Below are 25063 nucleotides of genomic sequence, written 5' to 3'. Positions count from 1 at the left end.
TTTTTCTTCAAAAAAAATATGAAGATTGAAGGTGGAAAAATGAAGAAATATGCTTTATTATTAGCTGCAAAAGATTCAGAATATGTGAAAAAAATGTATGGAGGATATTTTAATGTATTTGTTGAAGCTTTTGGTGATGAAGAATTTGGAGAAAAATGGGATTTATTTAGAGTTGTTGATGGTGAATTTCCAGAAATGGATCAACTTGTTAATTATGATGGATTTGTAATTAGTGGAAGTCCATTTGATGCATATGGGAATGAGCATTGGATTCTGAAACTTTGTCTACTTTTGCAAACTTTGTATTTCATGCAAAAGAAAGTTCTTGGTATTTGCTTTGGACATCAGGTATGTTACTTTTATATATATTGACAGTGTAAAATCGTTATCAAGATGTTAAAAAGATAATTGCATGGGTTAATTGTTATATGTAATTTGTGACATTAGTAATCTTAAAAATAAAACAGTTACTACAAAATGAGCATTATTAAGAAAATCACTAAATTATGATGAAATTCATCTGAATTTGACTCATTGATAAAATTTCAAACGAGTCAAATTTAGATGGGACATCAATCGAAAATCAGCGATTTTCTAATAATGGAATAGGGATGATATTTTCTAAAAAAAAGTCAACTTGATGCATGAACTTATCCCGAGTTCATGCAAGGTTGGGAAAAGGGTTGCACTCCAAGCAAGTGTGGTGTAAATAATCGATCTTGACACAAGCATTAGTGACATAATTTCATTGCTCGAACATGTAGCCTAAAAATTATATGATGAGATAATTTTATTGTTACTTTGATCCTTCAAAGATATTTTCTATGAATAGCAAAAAATCATCCAACAAGTTGGGTAAAGTACAAATACCAAAGTGCAAAGGGACACCATATTGCACCTGCTAAAGTACTTGCATATTCTTGTTCTAAAAGGATAACTTTTTTCTTTTATATGTGATTGGTTTTTTTTTTCCAAAATAAAAAGAGGATTTTGGATATATATCTAACATAATTACTAAATATTTTTATATCCATATATAGGTTTTGTGTAGAGCTTTGGGAGGAAAAGTTGGTAAAGCTAACAATGGTTGGGACATTGGACTAAGGAAATTGAACATTGTGAAGGACTTCTCAACACATAGCTTCCTTAGTGATTTGGATGAAATCCCACTAGCACTTTCAATTATTGAGTGCCACCAAGATGAGGTAATATATATATCTCTATGTTTTTATTTTCTATTATGAAATCATATTTACTTGGAATTTTTTGCCTATTATGTGGAATATTATAAAGTAAGTACAAAGTCAAATCACTATGTAACTATGCTATCACCAACATTTTCCATGCATATTTGACTTTCTAGAATAGTGTAAAACAATTTATATACTATCAAGTCATCTGAAAAATAAGTACATGCATGTATCTGTTCGTAAAAAAATGAGAATATAGTTACGTAAGAAATAAGACATGTTACCTACTTACAACAATAAATCAATGATTGGTGTAGCTTTTAGTTGCTACTTACTCCCTCCGTCCCTTTTTAGTTGTCCACTTTAGAAATGGCACACAGATTAAGGCAACAATGATTAGCACAGTGAAGTTACAATTTTACCCTTATGACAACTTTTCACTTCAAAATTACCACCACTTATTTGAATTCAAGTGAAATAAATTGGAGGGAAACAACATACACTTTTACAATTTTCAAGAAGTGTAAATAAGGGTATAATAGGAAAAAATTTGTTGTCCTTTCTTGATTTGTCAAAATGGACAACTAAATAGGGACAACTAAAAAAGGAAATATGGACAAGTAAATAGGGACGGAGGGAGTAGTATTTTCGACATGAAATATGAATATATATTTGACAAGATACATTATAATTATAATAACTATTACATTCTAAACTCATATTTTCAAAAGTACAATAAGATTATTACTAAGCAAGAACTACTTCCCATCATGTTCAAATCCTTTGTTCCGCCTATAGTTAAAACATTTGAATAATTCAAAAATCTTATCGAAAAATAAAAAAATCGAACGCTCACCCCTAATCCCAAATAACCTACTTATCTATCTCTTTTGTGTTAAAGAAAACTTTTATTTTTTTCTTGCAATTAAACTTGTTATATATCTCTCATCTATTTAAAGCAGGCTCTGAACTGTCTCTTATATACGATATTACTGTCAGTGTATATAAATTAACTCGAATTTGAAAAAATTGGACAGGTGTGGGAAGTGCCAAAGGGAGCAGAAATAGTAGCAATTTCAGAAAAAACAAATGTGGAGATGTTTACAATGGGAGATCATATTTTAGGTATACAAGGTCATCCTGAATATACAAAAGATATACTCTCTAATCTTATTGATCGTCTACTTTCCAATGGTTCCATTCAGGTACTTATAAATTCTTTAAATTAGCACTTTTAGTCCTTTAAATATTGATGGATATATTCCGATTTCAATTAAGTATATTTAACCTTCAATTATTTTATATATATACGCACTTTTGATCCCTTTGACCGAAAATCTTCACATATTTAACGATTTATGAAGTGTTAAATCATTCAATTATTATCGATGACTTGTGATTTTGGTCCTTATATCTTTTTATTAATAAACATATATTTAATCTTTAATTAACTGGTGTATGTACTTTTGATACCACTAACCAGATATCTTCACAAATTTATCAGTAATTGAGGGACCAAAGTGCAATTATTATCCCTTATATATTTATTAACAAGAATATTGATATTTTTAAACATCTTTATTTTATTTCATGTAATTTTCCCTTTCTAATCATTGTTTTTATTTGTGTTTTGTTTATATACAGAGTGAATTTGCAGAAGATGCAAAATCTAAGCTTTATAAAGCTGAGCCAGATAGGAAATGTTTGGAAAGAATTTGCAAGAAATTTCTCAAAAGAGAATATATGGATGGCAATATATGATATTTCAAAACTTATATTTTCATACTGATGTATCTTTGTATTTTTTTTTAATGTTACAATAGAAATAATCAAGAATAATATTCATCACATAAGAAAAATATGTGCACCTAACTAAATGTAATTGTTACTTGTGTACCCTTGTGATCCAAATACATGTTGAGATACATATAAAAAATATTGTTGATATAATGAAATTTATAAGTTTCTTTTTATTTAATTATTTATTTTCTTTTAATTTGCGAATTTTTATGGGAAAATATAAGTAATATAACTCGCTCGAGGTCGGAAAATTTAAGAAAATAAGATTTGTTATATTGCATGAAAGTGAAGTGATCGGTGAAAATAATTTATGTTTTTTATTCTAATAAGAGACATGTTTTCTAGTTTACTAATTCTTATTCAAGTCATTGTTTCTATTCATACGACTTGAACCTTAAACTTCTTATTAGAGATGGATCACATCCATTAACGTGGTAAGAGACTAAATTTAATTATTTAACTATCAATATTTCAAAAACTTATATAAGAAAAGAAAAACGTATAATTTATATTTTATATTGCATGAAGTAAAGAGGTCAAAATTTACAGCTCAAATTTTCTAGACAATTTTCCATTAATTTATTTTAACATATTTGGACAATTGACCAAGAGTCCTATGAAGACTTGAGAGGATTAATTAGACTTAAATGAAATTCATTGGCTGCCTTTTTCTTACTATATCACTAAATATTTGACTTTCTTTTCCACTGATTTTCTTTCCATAGTTCTAATGAGCTGGGATTTTTTCTTAAACTATAAGAGAAGTAAATATACGAAAAAGTCAAGAAAACTCAACATCATAATTTTAACATTATATATACACTGCAATTCTACACCAAAATATTTTCACACTTAAGAGCTAGATCAAGACATAACAATATACATTAGATAATACAGAATTTATACACCTAATAACCTTTTTAAGTTAAACTATTAACAAAATGTCAGATAAAATTTATATACACACATAAAAAAAATTAGAAATAATCACTTACAAAATCAAAAATTCAACAGCCATGAAAGGCATTGTATATTTTATTTGTCTAAATACAAAATATTTCAATGGATGTAGGACTCAAATCTTTTTAATCTATCTAACTTTGTGGTTTTAGTTTACATCTATCAATTTCAGTTCCATTTTTGGCTTTGTATAAAACAATGAAAGTAATTTATAGTAATAAATTGGGGGTGAAACTAAGTGTGTTGAGATATTTCACCAAAAATATGTGGACATGAATTCCATTTACCAGTTTGTCTAGCTTCCCAATATCCTCCTTTATATTTATATGTATCACTACCTTTTTGTTTAGCAAACCACCTTGGTTGCCATCCTCTTTCCTGCATCTTTGATGCCTGCATATACAAATTAACAAAATTATGCCCAAGCTCGGAAAAAGGAGGAGAAGGGTTGTCGAGAGTCAATCAGAAACAACCTGACTACCCCATAAAGATAGGGGCAAGGATGCATACACCTTACCTTCCTCAAACCCCACTCGTGGGATTACACCAGGTTTGTTGTTGTAGTATCAATTATGCCGTAATTTCAAGCAAGTTAGGGTCAGCGATGTGAAAGTCGCTCCATTTAAGCACATTTAGTGCAATGTTATGTCAAAAGAATTTTAAAAAATCTAATGGAAAGAGAAATGTTTGTCTAACACTAGAAAGTCTATATTTGCTACATGCATATAGATATCCCATGAGATTAGTTATCCCACCTTTTGTATGGATAGCTTATCCTGCGACATTTTCGTACAAAGAAACATCTTATCCCACGACTGTTACTCCTATCGTGTATCCAACCAACCAAACAACCCCTATAAAAGACTTAGCAAACATTGGATTTAATATTATCATGATTAAAACTTAATTCCATCTAATAGGTATCACCTAAATAGATCTTTTTCTTCTGCTATAGGCTATTTCTTGCTGGTTCCAAATGTAAATGTTCCAACAAAAATGAAAAAACAATTGCCTAAAGATTTGGAGATACAAACACAGATTCGAGAGTTGATAAAATTCATACAAGTTTTCATGTTCTAACACTGATTTTGTACATGAATATTAAGTGAGCAACTTCGAAATTCATTTGGATGTCTCGTATATAAAATCAGGTTTAAGCATGTGAATTACCTTGTTACCTCATTATAAATCAAGCTAATACACATATATAAGCACTAATCTGGTAAATTCCGACGAGAAAATCCAAGAACCTAAGAAGTCATAGATGAAACCATGCAAATTAGAATGTTACTAATGAAGAAATAACTATTTCCATTACCTCACGTTGCCTCTGCTCTAACCGCAACTTCTCTGAATCAGCCATTTCATATTCTCCATTTTCAAGAAACCTTTGATCAGGTCTAAGCCTTGAATCTGTTGGTGGCAGCTTTTTCTGTTTGCGTTGACAATAGTAGCATTTGATATGAGAATACATTTGAAAGATACGGATGAACAGAACACAATGACAACTATCAATTATAATATCCCCTTACATTAAGGTCAGGAGAGAGCTCATTCAGGGTGACAGCAAAATGCGTTAAATTGTACTTTGTTTGGAAATCTGATGGTTTGGTTCGCTTCCAAATCAAATGTGACTTTGAATCAGAATCTTGTCCAACATCATCTGACGGATTATCCCCCATAGAGTAATGCAAACTCTCATCCCATTTTCCATTAATTGTTGCCACTCTTTTTCCACTCTTATCATGTATGACTCCATGTACCTGCAAAGACAATTTGATATGAGACGATTCCATATGGGCTGTCCACAGATAGTACATTTAAAAGCATGGCAAATACAGAAGAGATATAAATAATACCAAGACCACGTATGAAGAGAGAATACTATAAAAACAGGGAATGCTAAAGTGACTTAGCATTGAGTAAGAAAGTAATGCAGCATTTGTTAACCAAAATCCCCACAAAAGGGATTATAACCTTCAGTTATTGCCATCCAGCAGAAGATCACTAGGACACTAATTGATAGAAAGCGGTGGTGTGGGAAGAACGCAAGCACTAGTAAGGTGGAGATTCTGCACCTGGTGAGGATTTCTTTCCACAATAGACTGCTCCTTAAATTTTAGCTTGCAGGAGTAATCTCGATTCCCTCGGATATACATTGTGCCATAGTGGTCACAGTAGAGCTTTCCTATAATGATGTTGTAGATGGAAGTTGTAACCTGATTATTCAGTTAAATGGTTCAGCAAACTTCTCCAAAAGGAGTTGCAGTATTTTCAATTTAATACACATACCTTGCCCCACTGAAAAATCTCTCCATCATCGAACTCCACGGTAAGGGCACCAACAGGGTCAAGTTGGATTGATCGACCCCAAAATTTACTTTTTAAATTTGTATCTCCCCAAAATTTCCAACCTCGACCCTGGCAGTGACATGCAAGAATCAGGGGATGATGACTAACCTATGTCACCAAGAAATATGTTATTAAACAAGCAGGAACAAGATAATAAAAGTCAAGTTGCAGAGATCGTATTACATAGCCTAGCCGTGTTCTTTTCTTTACCAAATTTTTGTATGAGGGGTAATTTGTTTCTTGACTGTCAAAACTTAGAAATATGTGACTATAAAGTGAAACATACATGAAAATAGGTCAAGGATCGCATATCAATCTTACGACGTCCGAAGTATTTCGCTTATAAGTGTTTAATGCTGGTAGTAATTGGTGCCTGTTTGTGTTTCAAATAATAAGCATATTGCCATTCATCATTTTGTTAGAAGGTTTGAAAGATAAAAATTCAGAACGAACCGGTAAAAGTTGCAGAATAGTTTCTCACTACGTTATTTCCATTTTTGCCCTATGCATGTTTCTACGTGTGCATAGTAAGTCTAAACTGGAAGAACATTAAGCAATAGACATTGATCTAGAATAAGGAAAAGGGACCATTTAAAACCAGCTGCTTTTAGGACTACCTTTTCCGAGATGAAATGCAACCCCTTGTCTGGGTAATCGGCTTCATATGTCTCGCCTAATAATGGATTAAATGGCTTGAACATCCTTCCATCAGTTGAAGCATATCCGGATACAGCAAATGCTGCAACGCTAAGAATCCTCATAATGCTATTTCCCTACAAAGTTTTGTGAACAAAGGTGGTATATTTTCATAGGGCAGAGAAGGCAAAGAATGCCATGCATCACAGATGACAGAAATCCAAAAAGAGAAGGCATTTACAGAGTTATTGCTTACTGAAGTACCTTCGGAATACGAGTTAATAAATCCTGATTTGTTAATCTAATGATAATAATTAGAAAAACAGTTAAGAGAAAGGTATCAAATACTATAAAGATATGACACCTAGGCCTAATCTTTATCTTTCTACAAATTGCAGGCATTAAAGAATATGCCTTTTCACATGTAGAAAATTTAAATTTAACACAAGATGAACACTGTTGTTAATTTTTCGTCATCAGTACATTTTATCAAAGCTTTCAGATTCTTCCTAAATAAGTACACAGAAAAAAAAAAAAAGGCAATAATGGAAAGACAGAAACGACTATCATGAGTCTACTGAAGAAAATATGAGGGATCCTGAAACCAAGGGGAAAAGAGAAACTCAAACATTCAAATATTACAAATTTCTCAAAAAGTTTATTAGTCTTGGAGCTGCATGGCATCAGCTATAGTCATATATATGATGCCTAATCAATGCTTGGAAGCAACAAATGAAGATGAAAATAGAGACAAAGCCCAGAAAATTATTACCGTTTTTCCCCATTCATATGCTTGGTCAAGAAGGTAAGAATATTCAAATTCTTCAAAGCATCTCTGCAAAGAAGAGAGTGGCTCATTGAAGAACACTGGCAAACAAACTTTAGTTAAATCCTTGCCGATGTTATCTTTGATCATTGACCAAAGGCCTACTCCCTTTTCCTTCTCATGTGGTTCTGGCAATTTCTTCCTTCGCTTCACAACAGGATAGTCAGATGTAGCAAATCTTGTACCAGAACCAAGACCATCTTCAGCAGGATGAAACTCTACAGTCGCAGAATCAAATGATAATCTTTCATCATCAGAATCGGTGCTTCTTGTGGAACTCGAAGAAAGAACATCTTTAGCATCATAAAACGAGCTATCAGCATCTACTTCATCATCAGAATCATCCTCTTCGTTGTCAGATCCACTTGCACTTCCTCCTAGAAATACTAGAAGAAGAAAGAAATCTAGTTAGAAAACTTCCTCGAAATGATTCATTTAATAATTTATTCAAGAGTAGTCCCATCAGCAAAAAATGGTAAATGTAAGAATGAAACAATGATCAAACCATTTACAAAAGAAATCCGGGTAATAAACCAATCTAGAGTTCACCATTTCTAAATTGCTAAACCAGTTCGAATCCTAATTTACATCTTCAACCTTTCAACTTTGCTTTTAAATATGAGGTAACCAACTTTAACAAAGATTTTCAAATGTATAAATTGTCATCTTGAATTATTATTTTTTTAAAAAAAGTTCAACTTACAACAAGTAGCTTTTTTAAAATTTTAACTTTTATTTTTGGAAAAGCATATTAACTTATGGTTACTGGTTGAGCCACTCGAATGGAATGAGATAAGGATCGTTGGAGATCTTTCCTCTCCACGAATGAGATAAGGATCGTTGGAGATCTTTCTCTCCACTCACTCATAACAGACTTTTCTTCTATAGAAAACTTCTTCCGAATGGCAGAAAGAGGATGAAAATCTCCCATCAATAAAGTTCCGGCTTTCCATCCCCCCCCCCCCCCCAATAAATAAGTCCTGCGGGTCCCTCTCTCTTCTAAGAAAGGAAACGAAATAATCTCAATTTTACAAAAAATGCAGCCATGTCAAAACCTTGGTTTATTTAATCATCACGGACTACCAAGCACACGAGTTCTCTACAAAATTAATATATGGTCCATTCAAAGGAGTAACAGTTTACTACTTAATGAAAAATAACCATTCACATCTTCCATGTCATTTTACCTAAAACATTTAAGATTCCATCAGAAAAGAAAAGGAGCAGGAAACTCATGTGGCATAGGACAAGATCCTCCTTATTTTCAAATCTGATGAGAGTATCAACAGGAACACTGTTGAATTTTGTTGTTACAAACTAAAGTTTTATTCAATCTTAACTTTATTGAAGGCCTAAAATAGCTAGACTCAATGCGATTAGGCTAAGGTAAGTGCAGTTTTTTGAATGCAATCAAAGTGTCTGCATAATCAGTCAGTGTATCCCCTTGTTACATGATCATTCATAAACATAATATTAGAATCCAGTGAGTTGCCTACACAATGAAATTGTTCATGGAAGTTTGGTTTTGAGAATCTCCCTGGTAGTAGAGACCTTGTGTTTTTATCAGTTGACTTGAAAACAATAACAACAATAAGAAATTCTCATATTGACAGTTGAGCAAAGCGTAGCAATTCTTTTATGTCATTTTCAGTGTTAATTTTCCAAAATCTGTTCTCATTACATAAGTATTGAAAATTAGTAATTGTTCTCTCATGAGTATTTTAGACATATTCCCCATAGTATAAGAGGGTCTTTAAGCATGTCCTACCAAATTCATTTTTGTAACATAGTTAAGCGTTTTCTACAAAGCAAGGTGGAGCCATGCCCCAACGAGATGGTCTAGAGACCAAAAAGTTTGTGAAACTATCATGGTAACCAAGGTTTAAATCCCCAGAAGACGTGACACTAAATGAAATCTTTCTATCTGTCTAAACTTTAATATGCCGAGTAACCCAAGAGCTATGCAGGTAGAAAGTAGCAGGTACTTGATCGATATCGAAGTGCATGCAAGCTGGCTTTTTTGTTTATGCAAAACATTTCAGTTGCTCAAAGATATGGCAAATATATCATATCTTGACTGATTATTTAGATCTAGATAAAGCAAAGTGGTGGGTTGGTTATTAGATGCCTAGAACAAAACTGTTAGACCTTTGCTGATGCACATGAATTATCTTTCAGCCAGTGAAATTAAAAGACCCTTAGGAAGCAGGTGGTGCCACCTTCCTTTTAACTTTGGATTCCTTAAATTCTGGGACATATGAATTTTGAGATATAAAATGATGAGAAAAAGATAAGAAATGGGGAAGCTTTGTACTACAATTATTGGCATTATTATTTTAGGAGATATAAATTAAAAATACCATCAGTAAAGCTGAAACAGTTGCACCGCATCGAAGAGAAATAACTTATAAACATGCATACCTCTAAATTTGTCCAGAGATGCTTCAGAATAAGTTTGACGATCTCTTGCCTGTCTGTGACCCTCATCAATGAGAGTGTTCTCGAGGTCAACTTTTTCTGTCTGTGGGTGAGCAGATTAAGAGCAGTTTTAGTATATCATAAAGCACAAGAGTCTCATATGTGAGTGACTCTGAGGCTCAACTAAGTAGAATTCAGCTAAGGAATTATAGGCTTTCAGATAGACACCTAAATCAGGATCCAGAAATGGAATCAAATGAAAACAACCTCAACTGGCATTACTATATATATAGAAGCAGAAACATTTTGGGGCATAAAGAAATAAAATATATGCTCGTGTTGTTTATTTGGGATCTGCTGTTTAGTAATGCTAGTTGAACGTGAAATGCATAGAAGTTTTTGTTACTTAAATTGCAGTAATAGTGGCAGTACACAACAAAAGCAGACATTATTCTGACAAAAATCTAGTGAGTCATGAAAAAGATAGTATGTTCCAAATAACTTCCTAACCGTGCTTTCCTCATTTTATTAGATGGAGAAAAGCTTTTCCATTTTTCTGAAGAGATATAAGCAAATCTGGCACCTGATAATTTCTCATGCAATACAATTCAAATTTTAGTAACGTTTAGTCCATTATAGAAGGTTGTTACATCATTTAGTAATTCGAGATGAATGAATGATTGATTCGGAATAGAGTATCAACAGCTTTCCTCCATTCCATGGTTCATTATTACTCCTGCATTTTGAAAATAGTAAGTCCTACACTTTCCACTCTCGCATTTCCTTCAGCTGATCTTTCAACGTCTTTTTCTGATTCTCTCTCTTCTAACTGTTCCGGTCACTGCAATCTCTTTCACTTTAATGCCAAGATTTACTCTCATGTCTTCCTGTTCTTTTCTCACTTTTCCCTAATTATGACAAATAATTATCATGACTGCAATATTCTTCTCTATTCCATTCTATAACTATTAACGAAACTAACAGTGTAAGTACTCCAATGCTGGTAACTTCTGAAGTGCTCTACCTAATATTACTCAAAAACAAACTCTCATGAGGAATCCATACTAAATAGAACATGACATACAATCCATCTTGTTGCACTGCAAGCTCGTCAATGGATGCAGAACTGTTTACTTAATTCTTCCCATCTAGCATGTAAACAAATACACGCCCTGATGAATTGATGATCACCAGCTTTCTTATTAAGGCAGAATCAAGCACAAACCACATTCATCAGTTAATTGGCTAAGGCAGCTAGAATGGAGATTCAACATGAGTAATGAGGCATAGGAATTTCTTACAATATGCTGCAAACTCAAGAAAGAAACTCCTAAGACTAGTTCAACTCAATTGAGTGTAAATGTACGGTAATCTCTCATCGACTAGACTCTCACTATGAAATTGAAGTTCTCTTTTTTGGTTTCAGACAAAAAATAATAGAATTCAAAAAATGTTAAAAGATTGTTCTCATTGAGGAGATTCTTCAAGTGAATCATTTATGCAGTTCAAGCCAAATCGTAGTTCTCCATTTTGGTGTAGACTGAAATGAATGATCTTTGCTTCATAGTGCAATTAGATAAGATTTTTTCCTACATAACATTTCGTAAAGGCTATACTATGCTATGAGAAGCACTAGTGTGAATATGAGCTGCCTAGCATTTCACATCTTCCTAAGCCTTTTGACAACTGCAGAACTTCATTCAATCACTATTTGAGCCCAGAAGTGTCATTTTCTAAAACAAAAACTTATGAAATGATTAGCAAGTGGAAGTTGCAAAAGGAATAGCAGAAATGTGTCATTTGTGGCAGGTCATACCTCCAACTGCCCCAATTTATCAAGCAGTAACATCTGCTTCCGCTTCACCTGCTGGAGATGACTATGCAATGCTACAAATTCATTTCTCATAATCTGCTCACTGTCCCGAATCACGACCTCACTTACACCTTCCTCCAAGAGTCGTTGCCTCAACTTTTCAGTTGACACAGACACATTCTCATTCATTTGAACGTCAAGAACAGGATCGCATTTTGGAAACAACTTTACTGCCGCAGTCAATGCCTCCAACCAAATACGTCGGTCCTCCTTTGTTTCTGCCCTCAAATGCAACCTCTTTGCCCCAGTACTTATAGAAAACCTCCGGTCATCTGATCGACTTTCTATTGACGAGACCTATAAAAACACTAATTGGTTAGTAGAATATCCAACTCCGAAATCAAAACAGTCAGACAAATAAAACAAACATCTGTGTTACAAATTGATATTTTATATGGCACACTAACATCATGAAATAAAGAGCCCCACAAGAAATGTTGAACAGAACTTCTGAAACAGTACATTGTTCTACCAATAGGCCTTCCACTACTAACCACTAGGGCACAGTTGCTACTTGCGAGCATAATGTACACCCATTATCTCAGTTTATACGGCACATCTTATATTCAACGTCCCCAAAAGAGAATATGACACACACCTAATTCTTTCAAAATTTCAAATCCATTTCAACTATTTAACTTCAAACAGTAATTGTGAAGTTTCTACCAACACACTACTTAATCAATCACTCCCTTCGCTCCATTCCATTTAGTTGTCCCATTTGATTTGGACATAAGTACTAAGGTAATAATTGAAAATTCACTAATTTCAAAAAAAAAGTGACTCTAAAAGGTAACTACATCAACACAGGGTAGCGTGTACGACTGTACGTAGACCTTACCACTACCTCATAGAAATAGAGAGGTTGTTTCTAATAGACCCCCGACTTACATAAAGCATGCCAAACAATTTGAAAAAAGAGATACAGATATGGGAGCAATAACAACAACGAAATAATGCGAAATGGAGAGCATTACACAACATACAAGTGACTTTAAAAGGTAACTATTTTTGAAAATTTTAAACATTGTCTACAAGAAAGTTACAATTTTTTTTATACAATATGGATAAATGCAGAGAAAAAGCTTTATTTTAAATAAAATTTCACAAAAACACTGAGAAATAAAACCATCTTATTAAATTCGTTCTCAATAGCCACGAGATGATTTTGTTGGGATGCTTAATTACACTCAAAAAAAAACTTGTCATACAATTAATTATAACTAAAATTATTCTAAAAAAGGCTTCGAAATGAGGAAATGTAAGATACCTTGAGGTGAATTTCTCCGCAAGGTTTTCGCCGATGAGATTTCGAAGATGTGCTTGACGAAGTATTAATCCGGCGAAACGACTTTTCTCCGATGATCATCGATCCTTTCTCCGTCTCCGAATTCGTCACAATCTTATGCCGTCCATTGATTTTGTAATACGAAAGAACTCCATCACGTAAAACGAACCATCGAGGTCTCCATCCTTTACCGTAATTCACCCATTTGTATAAAATTCCAGAAATGTCATTCCCTGCAAAATCATTCATCCTCGCCGAATGAAATTCATCACCAGAATAATCAACTTCCGCGTTGTTATTTGCGGTGGCGCGTGATTTGGAATGAGGAGGAGATCGCGGTGGATGCATATCCAGGAACTTAGATAAAGGTATATTATTAGTCGCCGGCAATGCTGACGCCGTACTCCGATCAGCCACGTCTGTGTCACAACAAATAGAATGCATTTTTTTTTTGAATTTCTTCACCATAATGCTTGATTTTATCTGAATGTCTTCATCGTGGCGATTCTACCGCGATAATCGGAGCTTCCGGAATTCATTTGTTTTTTTGGATAATTTAATTAATTTATTTTTTCTTCGATTTTTTTGTGCGGAAAGAGAAAAAAGTAGAAGAAGAATACGTGTACGGACGGCGACTGAAGGAAGAAAACGGCGGCGGAATCGGCGGCTATGGCGGATGATTACCGGAGATACGGCGGCGGAAATTTTTGGGAATTTGTTAAAGGCGATTTAAATAGGAGGGAAAAATCTATGTGGGCCAAATGGATTACGTGCCGTCATCTAACTTTTTCTATAAATATAAAAATAAATTATTTTTTTATCTATTATTATTACTCATAAAATTGAAATTTGATTATGGTACCAAATCGAACTTTAAAAGTTTGGTATTTAATTACTATATATTTTTAATTATTGTTTATCGAGATTATTGAAATTGAACTTTGAAAATATCAAATTAATGAATATTGAACATTCACCTCTAATGAATGTATGTTTAATATTTCGTATCTACTTTTAATTATCGATTATCAAGATTACCAAAATTAAATTTTAAGAATAGTATTTGATATATACTTTTAATAACCAATTATCGAAATAATTGAATCAAACTTTGGAAATGTTGAACGTCCACTCGTAAGGAATTATAAGTTTGATATTTGATATCTACTTTAATTAGGGATTATCGAAATTAACGAATCAGATTTTAAAAACACCAAACTAAGTATTGAACGTCCACTTTTAATGAATTGTAAGTTCGATATTTGATATTTATTTTTAATTAGTGATTATTCAAATTATTGAAATCAAATTTTGGGAATATCGAATCAAATACTGAATATTCACTCTAATGAATTATTTACCATATATATTACCATATATATAATCAACATTGATGAGCCATTTGAAAGTCTTAATTGATCAATAATAACAAATTTATTCATAATGTTATGCTTTGATTTATTGGCTAATTAATAGCCTTATAATTTATATAGATAAAAAGATTATGTTAAACTTGAGTTTATTCATTATAATAATACTCGTTTCTGTTATTAGAAGTTCCACTCTTCCATTGAATAACTTCATACACAAAAAAAAATATTCAATTTAACTCAATCAATCCTTAATGAATTATGATATTATCAAAATAAATAGAAATCAAATGGACAAATAACCCTTGCAGCAATGCAATAACTAAAATTGAGTTGGTATAAATTCAAATTTAATCAGATTCCACTAATCTCGAGTATAAAATTGAAAAACAAAAATTATATATTTGGATAATCCCTTTCTAGCAACTAGCGCACACATAATTTGTCTTGTTTAACATTTTTGGGTTTTATTAGTCACTAAAATGTGTAGATATAGAAGAAAAAAGTTATAATTATTAGTGGTTTTTAGTTTGTCCACATCAATCATTATCACTTGCACAACAATAGTGTAAATCTCACTTTAATAATGTTCCCATTTTTGTTTGGAAAGGGGCCCTCCTTGGACCACCAATGTCCAATATATATTTTTTATTTCGATTAACTTAAATTTGTATCGTGTAAAATTTGACAAATATAATTGAACCTCGGTCATGTATGTTTGAAGTGAGACAACAATGTTTGAACTACAATTATATGAAACGTAAACATAATGTCTCACTTTAATTTATTAGTTAACTATGACACGATTTAATATAATTTGATGAAAACACCGGAAAGCACATTTTCAAGTTGCCATATTGTTCGTTAATAGCAAGACGATGTGAATGGGCCGGAATCAATTCGTTTGAGTGTATCAAGGCCCAATAAAGTCATCGGGCCATTTCTACTGCAAGCCCAAAAATAACAGTTTAGCTTCATTGGCTTGAGGAGTTCAATCTCAATTCTTGGATGGGCTGGACTAGGTAGAGCCCATGAACTCTTGCCCAAAAAAGCACTATAGACCAATGAGGATATTTAACTTTTTTATCGCCACACAAATATTATGTCACGTGAAGAGAAGTACATGATATACTAATAGGGGTATAGTAATAATTGTTTGAGTAGATTTTGAGAAGAGTTACTTTTTGAAGAAGCACAATACGATAAAGTTGTAAGATGGGGCGAGGGCGTGCGGTTATTGTCTATCGTTGGCCTTTAGCGCGATTAAAGATCAGAAGGAGCCAACTAGGTAAAAAGTAAAAACAATAGTAAAAAGTAAGGAGATTAAACTTTCGGATGAGACTAGACAACTACTATCATTCTAGCGCGACATAAAATTGGAACGAATAGGAATCGTAAAATACTATGAATCAAACTACATGCAATATTTGCGTAATCTATTACATACTAATTGTTTTTTTGTAAAACAATTTGCATAGTGTCTTTTATATAATCTTATCCAAAAGTTAGGAAAAAGTGAAAAGTTTTAAAAAGGGAAACACTTTGGTAAAAAATAAATAAATATAGTAGTAATATTTATGAAAAAGTAAATTAAGCTACTAAAAAAGCAATTGATATAAAAAGTGGGGGCAAACTGCAAAAAGACTGAAAATGTGAAGGCACGGGTGAATGCCTTTTTCTTTTTTCAAACACTATTCCCAATTAACTTTATGGACTTTATATTTTAGCCCCTCTATTTTTTAAAGTTTACTTTCATCGTCTCAAATTATTTATCGTGTTTTTTAAAAATAATTACTATTTCAAATTATTTATTATTTAAAAATTTGACACAAAACTAATTATTTTTTCTTATTTTACTTTGAGTAGTAATTATTTTTGAAGACTACACATAACTAAAACAAATATTCAATGTCTTAAAATATCAATAACAATAAATAATTAAAGTCCTTCCTAATTACACTATTTTCTTAGAGAATGTGTAAAAATTATGACAAATAATTTAAAATCCAATCGAGTAAAATATTCAATAAAGAAAATTATATCTTAAAATATCAATAAGAGTCAAATAGTTTAAAAAGAAACTAATTACACTATTTTATTAAATAAATTATGAAAATACGAACAAACAGATAATTTGAAACGAACAGAGGAAATTATTCTCTCACATTTTGGACTTTAGATAAAGCAAACATCTAACGTGGAGGAATCAATTTCTTCTCCTAGTTGGAAGAATAAGAAGAATAAACGAATTCCAACAAAGATTTGGATTTTTGGCAATTCCCATACACTATTATTTAAGTGTTCCTAAATATTTTAATAATTGTGTGTACTTTTTACAAGTTTTTTAGTAGTAATTAATTATATTTTTTCTTTAATATCGGTATTAACACTTAGATTAATATTGATTTATATATGTCACATAAAGTTATTAAAAGGAAAAGTGTTTTCAGTCAGTTCTTTCTTTTTTCAATATTCAGAGCTTCAACTTAAATTTTTTAGTTAAGATATAGATATCTTATTTATCTCACTATAATTCTATATGATCCTTTTCAATTCTCGTTGTTCGTTTTTTATATTTTCCAAAGATTATGAGATATGGCTTAATATTCACGGGTTTATTCAATTTTAGTAATATCAACTTAAATATTATATGTGTTAAAAATCTTACTAAATAATTAAAAAGATAAATTTTGAACTAAATAAATTACTTTACTGTAAAAGAAATACTAGTCATTTTAGATTTTTAGAGACAACACATATTTTTGGTTTGTCTCCACATAATAAACTGAAAATTTAGCACTAGTAAGTAGTTACATCATCATGTCAATCAATTGGTGTGGTAAATTTATATTCTAGTTTCCAAAGTTATCATTGAACCAAAAGTAAATAAATACTAAGAGATTATTTTATTGAGATTGGAAGGATGATGACATAAGTTCTTGAAATGGGGCGATAAGTATTTTGTTATTCTTGATAAAAAAAAAACTTGAATTTTATTATTAAACACGTGAATTTTTGATGGTTTTTTTTTTTTTATCAAGGTATGTTGGAAATATAGGATTCCCAACATAATGTCTATTGGTGAATCGCTTGCCAACTCCATTTCCTACTGACCTCTTTTTTGAGAAATTTTCTCCAAAAATTCATGTGTTTTTAGTACGAAATGGAAGAAAAGTGAAAAGCTAGTAATTGGTTGAGTCATGAGAATTGAGTTGCCTTGGACAAAAAGTATTTCATCCTTAAAATGAATATAAATTAATTAGATTTCAAAACAAATATCTCGAAAGAAAATAAAAAAAGGAAAGTTGTTTCCAAGTAGGGACAAGTTCTCAAAGTCAAATCCATACATGAAGTATGAGATGGAAGAAAAATATAAAAACTAGTAATTATTAAATGGCAAAGTCCAAATTTTAATATTATGAGTACCAAATGTTAGTAATTGAGTTTTAAACTTAATATTGATAAATATTTAATAAATTTCTTAATACAAATATTTAATTTGAGCAAAAGTTACTAAATTCGATCGAACCTATATGCAAGATTCTAGCTCCGCCCTAATTATTTTAGTTGAAGAATTAAGGAATATATATACTTTTTATCTTTATGAAACTAAAATGTTGATAAGAACATATCTTTTAAGTTGAATACTTGCGACTTTTAAGAGGCTTTAGGAGCCAAAAGGTTGAATTTACTTTATCCTTCTCAAATTCTTGGATTTTGATTGGTTTCTTTGGTTACTTTTAAGGGAAAATTGTATATAATAGCAAACTATTCATTCAAATTAAATGCTATAAATATAGTTTGATTTAATTGTACCTCATAGCAAATTGTTGCTATTTCACATCTCTCCTGGTAAATCTCGCTCGCCACTCTTGTTCTCTCCTTCGCCTCTCTCGATTTTTATACAAACGCAAGTGTATAAAGTGCGTTTGTATTTGTATAAAGCGAGAGAAAATTGTATATATACATATACTTTCGTTCCCCTCTCCCAAATCTCGCTCGCCACTCTCCCAGATCTTGCTCTCTCACTTTATACAAAAAATACAAATTGTATAAAATGTGTTTGTGTTTGTATAAACCGAGAGAAAATTGTATCTATTGCATATATTTTCGTTCCCCTATCTCCCCTCTCCCAGATCTCGCTCGCCACTCTCCCAGATCTCGCTCTCTCACTCGCCTCTCTCACTTTATACAAAAACGCAAATGTATAAAATGTGTGAAAATTGTATATACATATATTTTCGTTCCCCTCTCTCCCCTCTCCCAGATCTCGCTCGCTCACTCGCCTCTCTCACTTTATATAATTGATCTTTTTGTATATGTCTACCAAAGCAGATTATACAACTGCTTTCTTTTGTATATGTATAGCGAAATATACATATTTATGTTTGCTATGGAGCGCAATTATGCAAACTTTGCTATATCATACAAATATGAATTTTGTGTTTGCTATATGTGAAAGTTGTTATACTTTTAATTTGTCCATTTAGTTTTTACCACCTTATTTTATTCAAGTCCATATTCTAAAGGGAACAAGATTAATCAATAAATTATTGTTTATTAACAAAAATATATGATTTTGGAGCAACATGTATTTTTTCTTCATGCATCCATAATAATTCAAACACGCCGCATACATCTCACTAGAAAAACACTCTCAAGTCCCAACCACATAGTTTTTTTTAGAATCGAAACTTAAAATCGAGATTTCTAATTAAAAGTAACATGCTTGTTAGTGTTGAAGCAACATTATCCTTCTTATCAAATCTATCATTCTTTGGCTAAGAAAATACCTAAAATATATAGTTTGAAATTAATATTCTTTTTGTAATTTTTTCAATTTCTCCTATTTTTTAAAACGTTTTTTTAGAATCAAATCTCGTAAATTTGCACTTTTATGTATTGCTGCAACTTTACAAAATTACCAGCAAGATTCTCTAAAAGTACAAGAAATTTAAAGGAATATTAATTTTATTATGATTAATTATAGAACAAACATTTTTTTTAATTAAAAAAGGTGTAGTGGATAAAGAATAGTTGACAAATGAAAATAAATGATATAAAAAAAAATTCTTCTATAAGATTAAATATTCTAAAACCGTGGTCCTCTTTGGAGGAATTTATTCGATAGAGATTTGTACTTTAATATCACACTATAGTAATTGTACTCCCAATAAACTTTTTTAAAAAAGAAAATAAAGAAACCCATTTTTTTCAAAAAGCTCATCAACTATAGTCTATAAGTGATGCACAGCACACCTTAGATAAATCATTTTGGAATGAAATAGTAGTAAAATAAAGAATTTTATAAGACATCACAAATTAATTCGTAAGGTACATTCATTTTTAGCCTCAATAATAAATGAATAGACTTCTTGTGTTACAAAGTTATGAAGAAGTATAGACGAATCTCATATTGAACTGAAAGAAAAATGTTTTTTCTTTTATTAAATATAACACAAGTTCACATGATACATCTAATTTCAATCTCAATAATAGCGTAACTCAAGAAATAAATTCATGAAATCTGTTAGACTGGTAACTTGAATTATGACATAAATTCTTTTATAATCTAGTGGAGGAAAACAAGTGTGCTATGCTAGTTGAGAGGGTTGGGAATATTCCCCACATTATTTGAAAAGAAGAAGAAGAAGAAAAAAAAAGAGATCAAATTCCTTTACTTTTTTGTGTGTGTGTGTGTTTTAGGAGTTTGAAGGGACAAAAAAGTTGGAATTTTATCAATTTGGAATAATTTGCATGTTGTTGAGTATTTGGATTTTTGATCCAATAGATATTTCTCTTTTAACCTTTTTTTAAAAAAAAATAATTATACCTTTATCCTACTCAACATGCTAAACTTTCTCATATCGAGAATCAGCTATAACGATCTTAAGTTAATATATTATGACATTACATTTAGGAGTGAAGTTATAGTATTAGCTATGTATTTTGACGAATTCAATAGTTTTGCTTAGTTTTTGTATTAAAGGCGAAATCAATACTTGAAGTTTATAGATTTCTACAATAATCTCAGTTGTACATGCTAGTTAACTATTAATTTCACACCACTAATTAATATAAAATAGATTTTACTTGAGCCGAGAATCTATCAACTCTAATAATCTATTTATTTTCATAAGATAGAGATAAAACTGCGTATACATTATCCTTGCCATACTCCACATGGGAACTAATGAAAAATAGATATTTGAGAAGGACAAGGATATTTGTTTGTTGGAAAATTGTTTCCTTTTATAGTTTTTTTCTGTTGAAAAAAAAATCTCCAAAATCTTGAGAAATTGACTTACTCCAATAATGAAATACAGCTATTGAACATAAACTCTCATGTGTATTAGTAATTTTTTATTGCCACTTTTTCATCCCAAATATTAGAAAATTAAAAGTCCGTAATTACTTTAAAATAAAAAAAATTACCCTTGCAATTTTAATTAAATGTTTAAGTTGATAAAAAAAAATTGGTAGATAATTAAATATCGTCCCTATAATCAAGAAAATCAAATGTCTTTTTTTTTTCGTAATGTGTTAATTAAAACATAAGTAATATGAATATGTGACATGTGTTGAAAGGCGGGTTGACGAGAGCAGGTCAAAGAAAAGCTAATAAATTTCTAGACTGACAAACTTTCAAAGCAGAGAGACACATATCATCTTAGACAAAGGATAACAGAGGCGGACCCACCCTTGACCTAGGGGTGTCAAGTGACACCCCTTCGCTGGAAAATTACATTGTATATAGAGGTTCAAAATTTCTTAAGGTTGTGTGGGGTTGCAAAAATTCCTTAAGGTTGTATGTTCAAGCGTCCGCCACTGAAGGAGAAAGTCTATTGTTTTTGGACTCGACAATGCCTACGGACAAATTCATGAGATCAATTGGGCGAAAACAAACAATACATGTCATGAGTTTAAATTGTGACAAATATATGTATCAGATCTGAATATTCTCTCAGTATAGTGACGATTAGGAAGCAAACATCACCTAAGAAGTTGAATGATGGAGGGTGGACCGATGAGGACGAATCATAAAGAAGGACTGGCAATTTTTTGAAGAAGTAATGCACATGACACCTTAAGCGAATCCTACGTCCAAATAAAAATTGAAAATTGAGAAATTTATAAAGTATAACACACTCATTTTGTCCAAAAGATACATTACATAATAATTTTGAAATAAATGAAAAAGTGTTGGGTTAATTTGTTTACTTCTCTTTTCACTTCCTCACTCTTTTTTACTTTAAAATACATACTTTTCCTATGAGAAAAGAAACTCAAAAAATGATGATTTTTTTAATTAATGGCTTCTATTATAACTTGCTTTTGATAAGCTTATCATTAATTGAGTTCTCCTAGTGATAAACTAATAGTCTTTTCCCCTTTTTCTTTTACTTTTTTTTGTTAAAAAAATAAAAACAAAAACTTCTACTTCTTGTCAATAATGTGAATAAATTGAGTAATACCATTGAAAAGACACAATATTTCAAAATTAAGACTATACCGACCCCAAAATTATTAATTCGAAAGTGAAAATTCAATTATGTATATGAGAAAAATAATCTCACATTTTATTTCAAATTTGTTAATTCTTATTACACAAACTATACAATATGAATTGACTCGATCGTAAAAGGCTACAAATTTATTGCACCAAAAGAAATAACAAAATAGAATTTCAAGCATAAATATAAGTTAGCTATATACTAAAATAAATATTAGACACTAGATAATAAACTAAAAAAAAGGAATTTTATTGTACAAAATCAACAAATTTATCTCATTTACCTACGAATTGAGGTACAATAATTTCAAATTTGATAAAATAAAATAAAACATTCTAGAATTAGATTTAAAATAAATTTATACAATATTTAATTAATGATATAAATTTATCCCACCTACCAAAGACCCTAATAGCCTATTGTTGACTATCTATTCAATAGAGCATATATTAAAGAAAAAAAAAGTGATAAAAATTTCTTGAAAAGAGAGAATATTTCTAATTTTGTATAATGACAGAAACAGTATAAGCAATTATACCTAATTAGCCTTAATCATGAATGTATAACTAAATCCATGTAAATAAAGTACTACACCTACAAAGAGGATTACTTTATTCAGACTAACTTATGAAATTTTGTCATATCAACAACTTTTTCAAGTGTTTTATTTTTATCAAGTAATTAAACCAATCAAGGATTAACTTTATTCCATTCGAGTGGTGTTTGATATTCGCTATACTCCCTCATAATTTGAAATCGTGTCGCATAAAATCGATAAAAAAGAAAAGCGTTTTTTATTAGAATTTTTTTTCCTATTCACATGGCTTGAACTCCAAAATTTCTAATTAACCATCTAGGGTCGTTTTATAATCACGAGATTCTACATGAATAAGTTATCTAAACTATAATCACAACCTTAGTACTTGTTTTACCTAATACCTACGATCAAACCAAAAATAAATATAACCTCAAACTTAAATAGGAATAATTCACCTAAATCTTTAATGGTAAGTTAATAAGCAATATATGCATATACTCCATTTCAAATAAATGTCATTTTACCTATAAAAGAAAAATTGTCATAAAACAAGTGTCACTTTAGAAAATCAAAACAAAATTAGTACTATATTTTTCCAACTATATCTTTATATTCTTTCTTCTTAATATTGTTCAGTTTTTAAGAGACATTTATCAAATTAAAATAATTTATTAAACTACACATTTTATCTATCGATTTTTTAAAGGGTATAATTTTGTTAAGGTGACACTTATATATACTCTTTCTGTTTCAATTTGTTTGTCACACTTTGTTTTTAGTTTACTTCAAAAATCATATTTGTTTTCTTTTTTGATAATTTTTTGATTTCAACTTTCTACATGACATGTTTTAGATTACAAGATCAAAAAGTATTTGATATATATTTAATTTAAAATTATAATTTTTTTTAGTTTTTAAATTCCGTATCAAATTAAAAATGATAAACAAATGGAAAGGAGGGAGTATATAACTTTCTATAATAAGTTAAATTATTGTAATGAACTATAATGGTTGTTACAACTTACCATTTATTAGTTTCACCAAAAATTCAAAATAAACTTGCAATTAAGAGTATTAAACATTGGAAAAGGAAATATAGGTTTAATAATTATATACTATTGTCAAGTCTTTTCTTAGTAGACTATCAGAAAGAACAAAATTATATATAGAGTAGTAGAGTAGTACTTGCAGAACCAAAACAGTGTGTTTTCTCCTTTTTCTTGCAATAAATCCACAAAAATCCTTCACACATTTTCTTCTTTTTGCCTTTACTTGTTTCCTATAAATAAACAAGTAATGATTTTTTCTTTTTATGGTACATATAATGGTGAAAAGTGAAGAAAAATATTTATTCATTTTTAATTAGAATTTTAAATTTAAATTTTGAGTATGTTATCGTTTTTGATTAAAAAAATAGGGGCTCCTTTATCGTGTCAATTTGAATTTAGTTGAATTTCAGTATAAATTAGAATAAAGCTAGAATATTGGTTATGAGTTCGATGAGCTCAATATTTTAGTTTAAGAGTCTATTTAGATTGACTTATTTTAAGTTTTTTTTTAAAAAAAAGAAAATCAAAATAACATTTAAGTCCTTTTTAGTGTTTGGATGAATTTATAAACTATTTTTAAATAAGTAAAATTCAGGCTAGAAATGATAAAAATTAGCCAAAAATTAGTCAATCCAAACAGACTCTAATACTTGTATCGATCTTAAATAATTCATTAATTTGCTCTAATACTTGTATTGATCTTAGAAAATTCATTAATATGTATAATGTGAGACTTTTCGTCATCATTTTAATTATGTCGAACCCTTGTACAAACAATGCTAGAGCGAGAATATAGATAATGAGTTCAATCAAACTCAATAGTTTTAATATAAATCTTATATTTGACTTAGAAAGTCTGTTGAATATGTACAAATCACTAACTTAAAACTCAATAACTCGAAATAACCAGAATTTCAAACTCATAAACTTTAATTCTTTGTTCCTCCTCTAAATACTAATATCGTCCGGAAAAAAAATTTGATCTTTTTGAAAAGAGAAAGGTGTACCACATAAGTATTCGTCCATTCTTAATCAAATATCTCAAATTTAATTCATGAGTATAGAATCCACCTTCCTTTATCTCAATGAAAGACAATCTGAAAAATAAATTTTATCGAACCTCAATACAAATTTCGAACGTTCGCAAATTAAAGAGGTAGAGAAGAGATTGGTCCATTGTTTTTTTTTTCTCAGTAGGCATATTGCTGTCATTCTCAAATTCTGAGCTTCAAAAAAAAAATAAAAAAAA

At 30.5% G+C, this 25063-nt stretch overlaps 2 protein-coding genes across 3 annotated transcripts; one reads left to right on the top strand and one right to left on the bottom strand.

Annotated features, from left to right (window-relative positions):
- LOC125824598 (gamma-glutamyl peptidase 3-like) lies at positions 1-2951 on the top strand. The gene is made up of 4 exons (XM_049504001.1): positions 1-348; positions 1041-1205; positions 2228-2395; positions 2835-2951. Exons 1-4 carry the CDS (start codon positions 19-21, stop codon positions 2949-2951), a joined length of 780 nt encoding a protein of 259 aa, XP_049359958.1. The 5' UTR covers positions 1-18.
- A 1217-nt stretch (positions 2952-4168) lies between these two features.
- Positions 4169-13867, bottom strand: LOC125824591 (oxysterol-binding protein-related protein 1B-like). 2 transcript variants are annotated; one of them, XM_049503994.1, is made up of 10 exons: positions 13326-13867; positions 11999-12352; positions 10186-10285; positions 7711-8150; positions 6920-7075; positions 6243-6410; positions 6029-6169; positions 5483-5713; positions 5269-5382; positions 4169-4343 (listed from the first exon to the last, which is right to left on the bottom strand). In XM_049503994.1, exons 1-10 carry the CDS (start codon positions 13809-13811, stop codon positions 4185-4187), a joined length of 2349 nt encoding a protein of 782 aa, XP_049359951.1. In that variant the 5' UTR covers positions 13812-13867; the 3' UTR covers positions 4169-4184. The 2 variants fall into 2 exon arrangements, with proteins under 2 accessions (XP_049359951.1, XP_049359952.1); XM_049503995.1 differs by lacking the exons at positions 10186-10285; positions 11999-12352; positions 13326-13867 and adding an exon at positions 8270-8287.
- Positions 13868-25063: the final 11196 nt, after the last annotated feature.

The sequence above is a fragment of the Solanum verrucosum genome, unplaced genomic scaffold (assembly GCF_900185275.1).
Source record: "Solanum verrucosum unplaced genomic scaffold, falcon-dt-bn FXZP01000022.1, whole genome shotgun sequence".
NCBI lineage: Eukaryota > Viridiplantae > Streptophyta > Magnoliopsida > Solanales > Solanaceae > Solanum > Solanum verrucosum.
The sequence above is the reverse complement of the archived record's forward strand: the minus strand, read 5'-3'. Positions and strand labels throughout refer to the sequence as shown.